We start from the raw sequence: 17,453 nt of genomic DNA on the forward strand, positions 1-17,453 counted from the left end.
TCCATGCACGTATGAGAGTGAGTCTGAATATTAAACTGTCCAGAATAAATACACATTACAACCAGAGGTCAAGTCGCCCATGCAAAAACATAATTTTTTATAAATTTGATTTCCCAACATGCTGTTAAAACCTTCACACTAAAGAATAAAGTTGTGGTGGGTACATTTTTTATTTTTATTTTATTGCATTGGCCCAAAAGTAACCCAATTTAAATGACTCAAACAGTGCTGGAACAATACCAAGAACATGATCTCAATATTCTCAATGGTAGCTACGGCCCTGACAACCATGTCAATCCTGAATGAAGGAAAAACATAAAACAAAAAAAAACAAAAAAATGAGGAGTCTGCAATTGTATTAACTGTAATATATATATCTATGTACTGTCTTTGTTTCTTCATTGTTGTCTGTACGGTTAATATTGTTTTGCTGAAAGGGAATAAATACATTTATTAATGTGGTACAAATTCTGGTAAGTCTGTCAGAGACAAAGATGCATAGGAATCAAGCTGTCATGAATAACAACTTACAGTACATTCACAAATAAGTTTTATTTTAATCTTTTTATACATTAGAACCATATCCAACATTTTTATATTATAATAAAATGACTTCACCCGTGTCATTTACATAAATCAAAAATTTGTATATTAAGACTGCAAAATAGTACTCCTGTAATTTTTGTATATAGCTTTGTACACATACAAGTGACAATGCATTCATTTTGCTCTGAACAAATGCACATTATTTTGGTGGGGAATAAAAAAGGGTAGCCATAAGTAGAGAGAATACAAGAGCTCTAGCAAGACGGCAGGCTAGCAAGTAACACCACCACCACCATGTGACCAACACTGACCTGGGCTAAAATGTTCAGTCAATCCCTTTGTACTACTGGAAACGTCTGAAGTTCCACTCAACGTTGGGTCGTATTTTTCACCACAATGAATTGGGTTAAATCACAGGGAAAAGGTTTTCAAATGTATTTCAACCCAAGTCTTTTCCAAAAGCACGCCTCTAGGCTGGTTGAGTCCCAAGAGAAAGCTTGGAGCGCCACACGTAGCAGTACAGTGAAAACATAACCAAATACACTTCAGGGTAAAGTACAGATCAACAACAAAGAGAGACAAAAAAATTAATTAGTCAACGTGATTGAAATTTCATATTGACATTGCAGAGATTCAGGCTTTTGATAAAAACACCAGCTAATCATCCCCATCATGGTCTTGGGAAAGAAAATACACATACGGTATTAGAAAGATAATAAACCATGCTATATCATCCCATGAATACATTTTGATCATTGTTTTCTCAATGCCAATAATGACATTCTGGCATATGTCAGGCCTCCACAGCAGATGCCTCCTCCAGTGTGAGAGACACAGTGTGGGATGCGCATTGAAATGGATGTTGAGGAAACAATGTCAACATAATCAGAGTGTAGATCACTGAATGAAAAAAATTAAAACATTCAAAGTACACTTATAGACTGATCATGAATGTGCATACGAAAAAAACAAAACTGATCAGGCATTGAAAAAGTAACTTTGAGTACCCTCTTTGGTTTGTGACATTGTTCACAAAGTGATCGCTCTTGTACCAAAAAGTGATGACGCCCATTTGTCCTGCACTACAAATTTAATTATCACGTTGGAGGTAATTGTAAAGGTCTCTGCAGAGAATATTTTAGCACGAATAAGTTTAACAAAGGGATTTTAAATCCAAATAGCTGCATTCACCTTCAATAAAACCAATTTAGAATTTGCAAGTTGTGATGTTTTTTCAGATTTCTCTGTTTGGAAATCTCTACAGCAGGTCATTTATTAAAATACAAGTCCCACAAGCCATCAACTGCTTTCATAGAAAAGATTAATACAGAATATTCATATATTCAACAATCAACAATACAAAAGAAGTTTGTCAATCAATGCAAATTCAGCTGACACCCTGGCAGCCCTTCAGTGCTTTACATCCTCTGTAGCAGTGTGGAGAAGTGAGCTGTGGCTACTCTTGACACTGGCATGGTGAAGCTGTGGTCTTACAGTACAATGACTGAACGGGCTCTGCTGCTGGTGAAGAAATAAATGAGGGGAGGAGGGGGGGACCAAAACCGTTTTACCCAAGAGCAAGATGGAAAAAAGTGCCAATGTGTTAGATGGCTTGTGTACATGTATGTGCAGTATATTTAGGTGTATGCAAGCGAGACCCAGAGGTGTGTCAGGGCAGTGAAGGCCGGTTCACTCAGTGCCGCGGGTAGGAGTGCTGGGCTGGTTGAGGCCCATGGTTTTGCACAAATAGCCGGCAAAGTCCACTTCCTCCACTTCTGATCGTTTGATGAACGTGTGACTCTGAAAGAAAACCAACAGGGAAAATCATTGTTTGTACTGCTAGCATCATTAAAACAAAAAAAATAATAACCTAGTAAACAAACTATCAGATGAATACAAATGAAGTTCAGGTACCCACCATCAACATCTTCAGATCTGCCCTTTCAGCTGGGTTTTTGATCAAACTGCAGAAACATACGACACCAAAAAGGTTACAGACATGACAGAACTGCTTCTGTCAATGTAGGATCAAGTTGGATTTTGTTTTTCCAAACAATCTCAGATCTCACTATACTAGTTTCTGCAACCACCTCGTCTGCAACACAACTTATGTATTTCAGTCAACACCACCTGCTGTTATCATCATGTCATGACAATATATACACAAGTAATTTAAGCTCTCTACTTTATCTACTTCCCATGATTCACTTTTGCGTAAAAGCAGCTAAGAGCAGTGCGCATTTTTTGTAGCTCATTCTAAAAATGTTGTTGCCAATCATGAGTTCAACAATAAGGATTGCCCGATTGCCCAGGGCAAGTAAAATGCAACGTTGGGCTAGTAAATCTAGCCGCTCAAAAATAATTAAAGACATTGTTTTTTTTCTGGAGCTGATGATGGAAGTAGCTAAGGAGTGAGCCTTGTTATGTATTGTATTGTTGGCTGGACCGCAGAGGGCCAGCCCTACAAATGCAAAAGTCTGTCACTGAGTGACTGCGGGAAATGAAAAGGCGGGAACAGTCATTTATGCAAATGAGCCAATCCAGCACGACGCGTCCAGCTCACAAAACTTGGACCAAGCTGTGAAACTGGGCGATCTAGTTCTAAAACTAAAACGAGAGCAGTGGCATCGCCTATTTCTTGATTAAAATGTTTTCAGAAGTAGATTTTGGTGGATTGTTTAGACAGAATAATAGAAAGTTTACAAACAGGAGCCCCATGTTGTTTCCTGTTTGAAACGGCAAGCAGAAAACCAGGGACCAATCAGGTGCATTGCACGATCAGGTACGTCACCGCTTGCACAGCCAGTTGAGTGGAGCAGCGCGTTTTATATATTTATGTTGTTTTTCTTTATGACAATATTTACTCGTGAAGTGAGTTTTTATGCAAAGTGCTCTATAAATGAAATGGATTATTATTACTACTATTATTATTATTATTATTATAATAATTTCTTTGTTTTTTAATTGTTCTCTATAAATAAACTAAACTTGAGCCATCTCTCTGTTGAGAGATGCACATGAGCAGTACTAACCAAAAACTCGCAAGAAAAGGGCACTGGGTACAGAAAAAGTTTGTGAGCTGAAGTGCAAGCAAGCATTTCAATTATCCTGGAAACAGGAGTTTAGCTGTATGGCATTAGAGAGGATGTGGGCAAAATTCCAACTATGTATTGCACAGTTTGCTGCAAGTTTGAGAGCAAGGCGGATAAAACATGACGATTAACTTTAGTCTTTGTTGTTATTATTATTTGATAACTGCTAATAAATAAAACAATTTGTATAGGGGCAAGTAAAAAATACAATGTTGAACCCTGCCAATGCTCACCATTTTGTCACAAAGTCCTGGAAGTCATTGGTGTAGACCCCAAGTGGCAGTTTAGGGGGCGGCTGAGGAGGAACCAAGAATCAAAAGGTCAAAAAGCAGAACAATTAATGCAAACATACATTGTGTGCAGAGAAATAGAAATGTGTGTGTTTATGCTGATCAGCGTTTTCTCAGACCTCATTCACAATGTAGTCCAAAAGTTCAAAGATAGCCATAGCAGGTCTACTGTCCATTCCATGTCCTGTGGAGAAGTTGCATATCATGGACACAATTAGAATTATATTTGAAAGCCTTTATCCTGAATGTAAAATATTGTCACTAAGTCTGTACTTCTACATGAATGTGTTTGGAAATGTTTTTGCGTTCCCTACCGCTCACGGGTCGGCCCGGTGGTCTGGGCCTCTGCATGTTGGTGTGAGGTTCTCCCTCGGCCCCGTCCATAATGGCCCGTCCGAAGATGGCCTCCAGCTCTTTGGTGTCTGGTGGGGGGATGGGGTAGCGGCCAATCGCCAGCTCCACCAGGGACAGACCCATGCTCCACACGTCAGACTGAACCGAGTAGTGAGTGCCCTGCAGTCTCTCCGGCTGTTGAGAAACACACAATCTACGTCAGAGGTAGAAGGGTAGAGCCAAGACGCCAGGCAGGAGAGAGGGTTGGGCAGAGGGCTGGGTGGGGAAGGCACAGGAAGTGGTGGAGAGGATAATGGGAGGAGGGGTGTTATGGCAAGAAGAGTTGGGGTGTGGTGAGGGCAAGAGGACAGAGGATGGGAGGGTTTGGCAGGAAGCGAAGAGTAGCTTTCTGAAGGGTGGGCAAGGACAGGTGTGTGTGTGTTGGGAATTATGATGAAAGGACAAGTCTCTCTACACCCCTGGTGCTTTGTGGGTAAGGGATGGGATAGCTTTCGGCACTGCACCCACCAGGTGTCTAAGAGTGAGGGGAAAGAAGGACGAGAGGAGAGCGAGCGCAGTTGCCTCGCTCTTTGCCAAAGAGCCCTTTCCTGGGCACGGCCCTCGGTTCTTGGCAGGGGAGTGAGGGAGGGCCGGAGGAAGGGAAGGCGGAGGGCGGGGCCAGCGAACAAGAGCAATGTGAGAAAAGAGGAGAAGGAAAGTGGGGATAGGGCCAGAGGAGAAGGGGTGGGGGCGCAGGCGTGCAGCGCTGACTCACCGACATGTAGGAGCGCGTTCCAACAAAGGAGTTGGCCATGGAATCTATGAGCTGGCCGCTAACACCAAAGTCGCACAGCTTGATCTCCCCACGAGAGTTGACCAGGATGTTGGAGGGCTTGACATCTATGTAGCAGACAAACAAATATATATTAAGTTTTCAGTAAGAGCCATCTTCATACTGTATGTCCACACTCAACACCTTACTATTGATCAGTTGAGCTATACAGTGTTTGTAGACACCAGGATTAGAGGGGACTGCTTAAGTCAAGTCAATTTTATTTTTATAGCCCAATATCACAGATTTGCCTCAGGGGGCTTTACAATCTATACAGGATACGACACCCTCGGTCCTTTACAGTACGGCCATCTCATCTAATGAGGAAAAACGCCCCAAAAAATCCCTTTTAACAGGGAAAAATCAGAGAAATCTCAGGAAGAGCAACAGAGGAGGGATCCCTCTTCCAGGATGGACAGACGTGCGATAGATGTTGTGTGTACAGAGTAACAACATAATGGAAATAGAACATAGACAATCCATATGACAAAAATGTATACATATAATGTGAACATGAAATCAAGACTAACCAGATAGCTAATAAGAACACCGCGACACTGTTATGTTAATATATATACGTGGGCTTAGGTATGTAAGCATATGTAGGGGATATGAATGCATGTGTGTATATAGGACTATGTCTGTGATGTATCTATTTATTCATGTGAGACACAAACATGTGTCCTCCTTTGACAGAAAAACTATGTATCTAATAAGTTTTTTAGGGTTCCAAAGTGCAGAACAAAGCGCTACAGGAACAGTTTTGTTCCAGCTGCAATAGTTCACTTAAATAAGTCATAGCAGTTTTTGCACATATTTATTTATGGAAGTTTATCCCTTTTCTCATTTTATTGTGTCTTTTCTGTCCTGATAGTTCAGTAGTGTTTTATACTGTTGTTGTGGCCTTCTCTTTTTGCTGGGTCCTGTTTCCAGTAAGCCCTTGAGTACCCCTTGTCTTTTTTTTCATATGTCTGTCTCTTGTCTGTGCTCTACCTCATTGTCAATACGGATGTCATCCTCTTTTTTTTTGCTGCAAAACAAATCTACCTATGGGTACAAATAAAGTCACCTGAACCACCTGAACCTAGGGCTGTCAAATTTATTAACGCATTAACGCAAATTTGTTTTAACGCCACTAATTTCGTTAATGCATTAACGCAACTTGCAATTTTTAGATTGTAGGGCTCAGTTTATAAGATACTAGCATCACACAAAACTAGAAAAACCTAAGGAAACCACCGGCACCAACCATGTCATACTAGCTTGGCTAAATAACGCTCCTAACCTATGCTAAATAATTGCAAGGAAAAATTGCCATGGCCATTTTCAAAGGGGTCCCTTGATTTCTGACCTCAAGATATGTGAATGAAAATGGGTTCTCTGTGTACCCACGAGTCTCCCCTTTACAGACATGCCCACTTTATGATAATCACATGCAGTTTGGGGCAAGTCATAGTCAAGTCAGCACACTGACACACTGAAAGCTGATGCTGCCTGTTGGGATTGAGTTTGCCATGTTATGATTTGAGCATATTTTTTATGCTAAATGCAGTACCTGTGAGGGTTTCTGGACAATATGTGTCATTGTTTTTTGGTGTTAATTGATTTCCAATAATAAATATATACATTTGCATAAAGCAAGCATATTTGCCCACTCCCATGTTGATAAGAGTATTAAAACACATCTCCCTTTAAAGTACATTTTGAACAGATAAAAAATGTACGATTAATTTGCGATTAATCATGATTAACTATGGACAATCATGCGATTAAACTACTACCTACTAATAACTAATAGAAAGCAAATATATATGTTGTACATAAAATCTTTCTTGCAACATAGAATGACTTAAGAAACAAATATTTAGCCGAATGCTGCCATGAGGCCTGCGGGTGGTAAGCACGGCACCCCTCCAGCTTTATCTGTGGTGCCGTGTTAATCGAGCAAGAGAGAAAATAGCTACAACTCAAGCCGAGCCCCTGTTATAAACAAGCCCGGTCCTCCACATTTCCCGCCCATCGCTGAAAAACATCCTGCAGAAATAATGGGGTAAGACTGAGCCCTGCAATCTATCCTCTGTGGTGTGACCCCCTCCCACCGGCCAAGGACATGTGAGGAGTGACTGAGAGCGAGGTGGCATGAAAGAGCGGGAGAACGATGGAGGGAGACACGGAGGGAGGGGTCAGCAGGGCGCGGCTGCTGTATAATCACATCTGAGAGGCTGTAATTACCGCCTGAGCTCACAGACAACTGTCCTAGAGTACCACCGACCCTGTAGCGCTGGGAGACTTCTCTGCATTATGCACGTCTCAACGCTGCCTTCACCGCTGCTTCTCATCACAATACACCCATGAGTTCTTCACTGGTGTGCTGTGGAAAACTTGTCTGCCTTTAGACTTTGCTATGGTGTGACTTGTGATTTTGTTTGGATGCAAAGATAATTGTTTTTACTAAGCTCTTTTTTTCCCCCGTCATGCTACAAACGTCTATGATGAGGAACTCGTGATATTCTTAAACAATAGCTTGCCTTGTGGTGAGCGTGCTAAAGCTCTTAAGATGTTGATGCAACGCATATGGGGGGAAAAGCATGAAGACAATTAATATAAATTTGAATCATATCATACAGGGACGACTGGAGACTGTCTAGTTAATGTGGCGCATTTAAAGTGGTTTCACGAACAAAAAAAGTTCACAGACATTTGGAAATAGCAATCATACCTACATGCTTTTTGTTAGTGTGTGTTCAGCCTGTTCCAGACTAGGAAGGACAATGTGAATGGAAAATTAAAGGACAACCCTGCATGTTTTAAAATGTGATGTTTAGACTGCAACATTTGGAGGGTCTGAATCTCAGCTGGTTGCCTCACAAGCATCAGCAAAAATTCCGCCACCACTAATACTGAAGGGATGGGACTCATTACATGAACCACAACAAACGTTCATGAAAAACATGTACATCATATTTTTAAATGAGGATTACTTTTCTGTAATCTGGAAACAAGGCAGAGTTATCCTAATGAGTTAACCATATGGCATTTCTATACATTTTATGGCTATTACTAACAAAAAAAACAAATATATATTTCAGATGTATCTCTGTCTTTAACTACACTGTGGCTACGAAACTGTATGTCCTATCAAAAATAACAATATGCTTCAGTCTAACACCCCGTAGTACTGATTCATTGTTGCAGGAAGGTTGTAAGAAGTCAATGCACTCTAGAGGCTGCAACGATTCATTGATTAATCGATAAGTTGTCAACTAATAAATTAATCGGCAACTATTTTAATAATCGATTAATCGGTTTGAGTAATTAATAAAACAAAAAAACTAAAATGATGGACTGAACAACTAATCAATCAAGAAAATAATCGTTAGCTGCAGCCCTAATGTACTCATTACTTTTTGGCAATAAAAGTCCTACTTTGAGAATTTGACTAATCAAAATTAGTTAATTAAAATCTTAAGCCTAATGGCCTTCCTTGTCCAGACACTAAACAATGGTGAGTGTAGTGAAAAACTGTACTTGAGTATAACTGTCACTATGCCATGAAATATAATTAGGAGTGTATCCATCAAATTTATAGTCATCTTGCTCGTTGGATATCTGAAGTCAAAGGCTCTTCAGCTGGAAAAATAGCACCCTGGTTTTAGAATTATTCATTCTGAGAACAACCGAGTGGAGTTGAGACCTAAAATGTGATTGTGTGATAAACACTGCATTAAATAAAATGCTTGAGATAAAATTCTGTGATGTGCAAATTAATTATTAGTGCTACACAACACTCCACATACACCCTGATCGTCATCATCACTACCCAGAAATTGTGTAATCACTTATTTGATTTTGTAAACTACACTCTGTATCTCTTGTACTGCGGTGATTTGAAAATGTTGCAGAGGGGATTTTGAGAGCAAATGTAATCTACTGTGACTAGAGAACAGCCTTACCTCTGTGCATGATCTGGTGCTTCTCCCGCAGGTAGGCTAATCCCCTCAATACCTGTAAACAAGAGAGGAAACATAAATATACATAAATATACAGGGGAGCAAATCTCAAATAAGTGTCTATATACACATAAAAATAAGCTTCCCCTATTTATATACACCAATTTAAAACTACAATTGCCGCCTCGCGGTTGAATGCCTCTGCCAATCAGTTGTAAGTTGCAGTTTACATCCATGTCTGTCCAAAATGTCATCACTTCATTTGATCCTATTAGACATTTATGTGAAATTGTCATAATCAGCATATGAATTCTTGAGTTATGGCCAATGTTTTGTGAGGTCACAGTGACCTTGACCACCGAACTATAATCCATTCATCCTTGAGTCCAAGTGGATGTTTTTGCCAAATTTCAAGGAATTCCCTCAAGGCGTTCCTGAGATATCGCTTTCATGAGGATGGGGCGGATGTGAAGTCACAGTGACCTTTGACCACCAAATTCTAATCAGTTCATCCTTGAGTCCAAGTGGATGTTTGTGCCAGATTTCAAGGAATTCCCTCAAGGCGTTCCTGTGATATCGCGCTCACTAGAATTGGAAGGGACGGACAACCCGTAAACATAATGCCCCTGGCCACAGCTGTCGCCGTCGCAGAGGCATAAACACACATTATTTTGGCAATCCTATTATTACACTGAGTTATTTGGAATTGATGCGAGAGTTTCAGTTGAGTAAAATACAGTAGTGACTCATGTATTACTGGGAAACACACAGCTAGTTAAGCAACACCACAAGACACACACCCACTATAATCTGTCTATCTGCAAAAACATGTATAGTAACAAGCTTTAAGAATCTTCACATCACTACAACTGATTTAAAAATGAAAAACGTGTCATAAAGAGGCAGACACTATATTTTTTAAATGCAACAGAATTAGTGAAATACATACAGCTATGCTAACTTTCCCCAGGATTTCTTCTGGGATTCTTCTGGCTTCCTTCAGGACCTGGTCCAAGGATCCACCATCCTGTTGAGACAAGTTGCACAATTAAATCTGACATTTAAAAATCAATAAAAACTAAAACATTTGGGAACAAATATCTTGTCATTAAAAAAAAGACAATACTGGTATCCAACCACATCAATTCCATGTCCAATGGTAGGTTGCCCCGCTAAAGGTCTTTGTCTCTCACCATGTGCTCCATACAGATGCTGATCTCCCCGTCGCTGTAAAAGGCCCCATAGAAGCCCACAATGTAAGGGGAGTTGCATTCATGCAGCACCTGCAGCTCTCTGATAATCTGGTTTCTGATGGCAGGCTTGATTTCCAGGTGGATCAACTGAGGAGGGAAAGGATGAGACCATAAACTGCTGTTCTGACTAAAACAAACGCAACAGATGCAGTTACATCATTCACTGACTTTATATCTCAACACATTTCAGAGGTGGTGGTTGGCATAACTATAACACTTTCATGTTTTTTTGTGTGTAGTAATCTCAACACATTTGGGATTTCATTTCAAATTGTTTCACTGACACAAACAAGACGAGTCTACATACATACGCACAGAACGTCGCAGAATTTACACCCACTTTTAAATAATGATAACCACAATATAGCAAAGACAACTTTTCATAAATACAAATTGTTTCTAATCATTTGTATGACTTTTAGGGGGGAATTGAATAGGCGTGTCAACACACAGTTAAAGTCTTGACAGCCTGCAAGCTTGCACTTGCTTGACTTGTTGCTGCAGTGTCTGTATAGAGTTCCAATAACTTTCTGTCTCATAAACTGTACACTATTCATTATGATCAAATTAGGGGGAAAATGGGCTAACGAACCGCAGCAACGCTGCACAAAGATAGCTTTAAATGCCCAAACAATACTGTTTTGTTTTTTAGACAGATACACATCTAAATTTGAGGGAAAAATTTGGCGGATATTTTTTTTTTTAAATAAACATGTAAAACAGGAAAATACTTGTGGTAAGGATCCCAAGCTGATACAAGCTACTATTGGGCAATATATAGGCCCTGGGGCCAGTTGCATAAAAAAATACCTAGACTTTGTCTTAAATATAACTTTAAGTCAGACAGCAAAAAGTTTGTTAAAAGTAATGGACAAACAGTTGAAATAATTAGCTTAAGGTTAGCTAAAAGTAATGGACAAACAGTTGAAATAGTTAGCTAAAACTTAACTAAATGTAATGGTTAAACTATAGAAATGGGATTAACAGTTGAAATAGTAAGCTAACTGACATAACAGATTGTTGCCATGGCAACAAAGCTCTCACCTCAGGTTTAGCCAGGGGGAGAGGTGGCTAACTTTCCGACCTCAAATTAAGTCAGTCTTAATATGCTATTTAGTCTAACCTGCCAAATAAAGACCAGTGTAAGGCCAAGACTAGTCTTAAACTAAGTTTATGCAACTGGCCCCAGATGATTTATGAGGACACATTCATGTCTTAGTCAAGTATAGGTGATGAGAAATATAGCAGCTTATAGACAGCCCTTTAAAAATTGTTATTCATGTTAAAAATTCCGAGTTTGTTATTATGGTGCCTTCAAATGGGGTCGTGTTTACCGTGTTTACGAGACGAGTCCATGTGAACGCCCCCCTCATGTCGTATTCACGACCTCGTAAGTGGATAGTTTTTTTTGAAAGCTCAGAGTCCAAGATTTGTGACGTGTTTGTTGATTTTGTGAGAAATGGCGGAGCCCATTGCAGTTAATTTTTCTTAATAATAAGTTAATATATTGCCGACAGTAACGTTAATATTGCAGTTGCTGAGCAGCGGTGTTCTCACGACTTTAACCACTTGAACCCCAAGCATATCGTGTACGCGACTTCTCATGTTGTAATCACAAATTCCATTTGAAGGCACCATTATTGCATTCAAATAATGGTGCATTGTGTGCTTTTCTCAACGCAGAAAGTGTCAGTGTGGGTAGAAGTGGGTGCTATGGTGCGATGACAAAATCTAACACCTCTGGAATGTGTTTTGAGTCAGCTCCCTCCAACTGTCCCCTGCAAACAAAAGAAAAATTAAACAAATTTAGATTTTTTTTTTCACCTTCCGAGCCATGACCAGACCCGAGGGTTTGTGGCGGACCTTGTTGACCACTCCACCGTTTCCAGCGCCCAACTCACATATGGGGTCAAAATCCTCATCTTTCAGCTCCCCGACCTGAGCTTTCTGGGTGAGAAAGGCCTCTAGTCGTTTCCTCTGTTGTTCGTCCAGGTCCAACTCACCCAGTTTCTTTTGTAAGGCCTCAAGGTTGGCTCTGTGATGAGGAGACAGTTGGTTTAACACACAGAGAGGGAGAGAGAAGATTCAAGATTCAAGAGTTTTATTTGCCATTTGCACCTAAGCATATTGGAATTCTGAGCAGTTTATACCGAGTAAGCTTTACGAAAAAGAAAAAAGGTAGAAAAGGCACAAGGTAATTACAGTACAAAATAAGTAGCACATTCAGGTGTTGGGTATTTTTTGTCCCTCTTTAATGTCCTTTGTCACCAGTCTTATTGTAGCTTATTGTAGAAATGACAAAAATAAGAATCGTGTTTATTGCCAGGTGTAAGAGGTATACACTAGGAATTTGCTTTAGTTTTGTTGGTGCAAGTAAGCAGTATAATAGCAAAAGAATAAGATAAAAACGTTAGAATAAAATAAGAATAAAAAAATTGAAATTCTACCAATATACAAAATAAGCTATAAACAAAAATAAAAAATATAAAAATAAACATGATATGGGGCATTTACTCCAGTTAAATGGTGGTACAGTGTTTGGGAATGGTGATAACTCACACACACACACACACACACACACACACTTATTATTGTTATTTCTTTTCTTGGTTTTGTTTCGGTTTTGAATGTTGAGGTTGTTTTCTCTATAGTGTACTTGATGGGTTTGTCTGTAACTTAAAAGTTGGATTGTATATATGGATTGTATATATGACAGTGGATTGTATATATGAAAACAGCCTTGAAAAAAGGGAAAAAATAAAGTATATAAAAAAATAATAACACAGGTACAATTACATTATAGGGGTTACTCACTCAGATGCAGCATCGATGGTGTTGGAGGTGGCCTGTCCCTCTCCGATGGGCGTTATGTTCAGGGGAACTGGTCTTCTTTTAGCAGGCATTTTGATTTTTTAATACTAATTTACCCGAAAAAGTCTCAAAAGAATCCACTAACCTGCAGCAGTGAGCTGGTGAAAGCTACTAATGAATCTAGCCTTTTCTTTTTATCCTTGTTAGAAACTCAAGTCTGTAAAAAAAAAAAGGAGCAACAGGATCTCAGCTCTTTTAGCAAAGTTAGTCTACTTTCAGTGGCATGTCAGTCAGGATATATTTGGGTAAATCTTTTCATACCGAAGTGCTCTTTAATTTGCATTTAAAGCTTTTGGAGTAAACACATTATTTGGTTTCTTCTGGGTTATCTATCTACCTGCTGCTGCTGCTACTAGCCATTAGCCACTTAGCTTGCTACTAGCTAGCACTAGCTAACTCCAGGAAAAATCGTGCCTCTTCTCAGCTTTTTAACGAGACTAAACGGTGTTTTACCGGGCAGCTACACCGGGAGACCGACTCCGGTTGGCTTCCCCTCCTAAAGGACTGCAGCAACTATTATTCCTCGGTGTTTCAGGTCAGGGTGTGGAGCTCTGAAGCGAGAAAAAGGCTCCTCTTCTGTGGTTGTTGGTGCTTCAATACAGGAAGCAGCAGCTGCAGCATCAGACCTGTGATGTGTCGGTCACGGACGAGTCGGTTCATTGAGCCGGCACTTTTAAGTGAACGATAAGAGCCGGAATCCCGTCCGAGAGCCGTTTTTTTAATTTTTTTATTCTAATTCAAGACAGAATGATAGGACTAGTTATGTTACGTGCTGTGCCGAGGCTTCGGAGCGTGTGTCGAGTAATCCAGGAAGTTTTCCGCGATGAGCGTATCGAGGCTTGTATCGTTTTAGACCAATGACGTAGTTGATGACGTCCGAAGCCTCGCTATCCGGCCATACCGCGTGACTGGTTCAAGAAGTGGTTCAGATCTTCACCGGTTAAACCAATGCTACCAGAAGTGACACAGAATACTAATACTACCCCTCCTGCCATTATTATATTATATTACACTAAAATACAATTATTGACCAAAGGATTGGTTTACACATACTGTAAGATGCATTGCTCACAAAACAATTACAGTTTATTATACACACTCATAATATACTTACTGGAAAATAGACATTATATTATATATTATGTAGATATAAATGGATTACATGGTAATATATATATTTTTTCATTGTTTCCAGTCATTCCCAACAGCCTTTACTGGCGCAAAATACAGTATATCACAGATCACATGGTTAAGATCATGTCTGCCTGTTTTACACTTTTTGACCGCCAGGTAGTTTCGTGTGCACATGAAGCCTCGAGAAATTAACCCTTTGCCGAACCAATTTGCTGGAAAGCTTCAATGCTTCATGAAGCTTCCGCTGGACATCACTACCATCAAGCAGGGAGGGGCGCACTGACGGTCTGCAGGTACAGAGCAGGAGGAAGAGGAGGAGAGAAAGAGAGAGGAGTGCGGTGCGCGAATAGCAGACAAGATGAGTGACAGTCGGAAAAAAAGCAGCATGTAAAATTATGGTATTCTGGAAATTATAAGGTTTAGTATAATTAAAATTGAATAATTTAAGTGATATATGTGCACACATACTAATCTCAGATCAAAACAGCTAAAGCTAGATTTGGCTGTATTATAAAATGCAGAAGTGGTAAAATGAAGAGCCGTTTTTGAGCCGAAAGAGCCGGCTCTTCTTGGTGAGCTTAGCCAAATGATCTGATTCACTAAAAAGAGCCGTAATTCCCATCACTAGTGTGTGACACCCACAGGGAGAGCCCTTCCTTCATAAATAGCGCGAGACTGAGGCTGAGACTGACAAGTTGATACCAAGAGATGATGCAGAAAATCTCACTGGGAGATGCGCGACATCTGCAGTTTGTTTATAACACCTCTCCGGTATGCTGTTTTTAATGAGGTAAAAAAGTCCAGTTTGCTGCTTTCTTCTTATGTGTTTAATGGCAGTTAGTAAACAAGCTGCGAAGTACATTACTGTCACCCAGCGGTGACAAGAGGGAACTGAAGATTTTAGTATATTTAGATAGATTATATCTAAATAATATATCAATAAAATTTAAATAAAAAATACACTTCTTTAAGGTAAAAACTTTCATTTATATTTCTTTATTTAATTCTTTAATCGTTGTGCCTTTTTAATTTTAGATCATGTTGGCTGTGTTAATGCATATGGCACACATTTTTATATATATATATTATAGGAAGTGAGGTTGAACTTCCAAAATTAAAAAATGTGTGCCATATGCATTAACACAGCCAAAATTATCTAAAATTAAAAAGGCACAAGGGTTATATATATATATATACTGGGAAAAAAAAGTTCGGAAACTTGTGTTTGGTGGATTATTTCTCTGTTGTTACAATGCTAGTGGTCATTGTATTTTACATCGTTGGAAAGCCTGTTTATTTACCTTCGCAATGATGTCCAACTTGTAAGAATCATGCATTTGTGGGATGAGCAGCACAGCTGATTATGTGGGTAACGCCCAAGAAAAATTTGCCAAAATGCTCTTCCAATGGTAAACAGTGTATTCTAATAAGGCTACCAGGAAGCCTGCAATGACTGCCCTTCACCGTCGGGCCCATTTGCGCTGTTGTTGACAACACAGACAATGGAACCTGAACATATGGGGGAATGTCAAGTTCAGTGATGAGTCCAGGTTTTGTCTGCGAAAGTTGGATGGCAGGGTCAAAGTATGGAGACGACGTGGAGAACGCTATGCTGATTGTTGAACGATCGAGTAACAGCTTTTGGTGGAGGCAGTGTCATGGTGTGGGGCGGCATCTCCCTCACTGGCAAAACAAGGCTTGTTATCATTGAAGGCCATCTCAATGCAGTGAGATATCAAGATGAGATTCTGCAGCCAGTGGCGATCCCATATCTCCACAATCTGGGACCTAACTCTCGCTCGCCCCCACAGAACCAGGGTTATCACAGACGACCTCCACAATGTGGGAGTAGAGACAATGGAACGGCCTGCCAAGAGTCCACACCTCAACCCAATTCAACACTTTTAGGATCAGCTTGTACGTGTTAGAGTGACAGACACAACCACCCTGGCTGACCTGCAACCAATCCTGGTTGAGGAATGGAACGCCATCCCACAGCAACGTGTGACCAGGTTGGTGACCAGCATGAGGAGGAGGTGCCAGGCTATTGTGGCTGTGTATGGATCTTCCACCGCTACTGAGGCTCCTGACGGTGTATTAAATGAATAAAGTATAAAATAGCCAATATGTCTTGTTTGTTCCTTGTTACTGATAGAGAGTTCAATCATCCAATCCACCAACCAACTCAAAACAAGAGTCAATACCAACAGGAGAATACACTGTTTACCATTGACGGAGCATTTTGGCAAATTTTTCTTGGGCGCTACCCACATAATCAGCTGTGCTGCTCATCCCACAAATGCATGATCCTTACAAGTTGGACATCATTGCGAAGGTAAATAAACAGGCCAACAGACCATTAGCATTGTAACAACAGAGAAATAATCCATCAAACACAAGTTTCCAAACTTTGTTTTTCCAGTTTATTTATATATATTTATATATATTTTTATAAAATAATATATAATATAAAGTCCATTATAAACTTTGTAGCCAAAATGTCCCCGCTCAAATGTCCCCATTAAAACCACAATTTTCGATCCATCCATTATAGCATAAAATAATTACTTTTTATTTTTTTTCAATATATCTGGCTTTCAATCTAGAGCCATGTCTTTAAAATTGTAAGTTTTTACTATTTTACACCATATTGAGCCATTTTCTCATGTTTACCCTATTGGACAAATACATACTATACTATTTTCCTAGTTTCCACTAGGGGCATTGCTGCTGCTTTATGGGTTTGATGCATCAACATCAATGTTGTTGGTAATCACTGACATATCCCAGACTGTGAAAAAAATTATTTTATTATATAGAAAATAATTAAATTTTTGTGTTTATATTTTTCCCAAAGAAACAACAGTTGGATAATGTAAACAAACTGGCATTTAAAGGGTTACAATTTTGAAAATGAATGAATATTTGGTAATTATGATCAGGACTGAAGTTAGTTAAAAGATTTAACTCAGTCGAAGTTGAAAACAATATTACTAAATCATTTTATGGCAGTTTTTTGACACAGACATGTTTGTCCTCTAAGGACATCAGAGCATTTTTTTATTAAAGTGAGGTACAAGGGCTAACATTGTGTTTAATATGGTAGGCCTGTTTTACTACTAAAATAATGAGCTTTGTATCTTATTATGATC

The 17,453-nt window shown here is 39.6% G+C and overlaps 1 protein-coding gene across 1 annotated transcript; it reads right to left on the reverse strand.

The window, feature by feature from the left end:
- Positions 1 to 533: 533 nt before the first annotated feature.
- map2k2a (mitogen-activated protein kinase kinase 2a) lies at positions 534 to 13,805 on the reverse strand. Its single transcript, XM_074635779.1, has 11 exons — positions 13,111 to 13,805; positions 12,121 to 12,331; positions 10,237 to 10,383; positions 9,993 to 10,070; positions 9,047 to 9,098; positions 5,037 to 5,161; positions 4,243 to 4,456; positions 4,048 to 4,112; positions 3,872 to 3,933; positions 2,465 to 2,510; positions 534 to 2,346 (listed from the first exon to the last, which is right to left on the reverse strand). Exons 1-11 carry the CDS (start codon positions 13,197 to 13,199, stop codon positions 2,236 to 2,238), a joined length of 1,200 nt encoding a protein of 399 aa, XP_074491880.1. The 5' UTR covers positions 13,200 to 13,805; the 3' UTR covers positions 534 to 2,235.
- Positions 13,806 to 17,453: the final 3,648 nt, after the last annotated feature.

The sequence above is a fragment of the Sebastes fasciatus genome, chromosome 5 (genome assembly GCF_043250625.1).
Source record: "Sebastes fasciatus isolate fSebFas1 chromosome 5, fSebFas1.pri, whole genome shotgun sequence".
NCBI classification, from domain to species: domain Eukaryota; kingdom Metazoa; phylum Chordata; class Actinopteri; order Perciformes; family Sebastidae; genus Sebastes; species Sebastes fasciatus.

What these genes read in the sequence shown, in the direction of transcription:
- map2k2a (XM_074635779.1), bottom strand. Translation starts at nt 13,199, where the DNA reads ATGCCTGCTAAAAGAAGACCAGTTCCCCTGAACATAACGCCCATCGGA. An exon ending in GCACCAGATCATGCACAGAG is followed by an intron (nt 5,162 to 9,046) that starts GTAAGGCTGTTC and finishes TCTGCTACATAG; the next exon opens with ATGTCAAGCCCTCCAACATC. An exon ending in TGGACTACATTGTGAATGAG is followed by an intron (nt 3,934 to 4,047) that starts GTCTGAGAAAAC and finishes GTTCCTCCTCAG; the next exon opens with CCGCCCCCTAAACTGCCACT.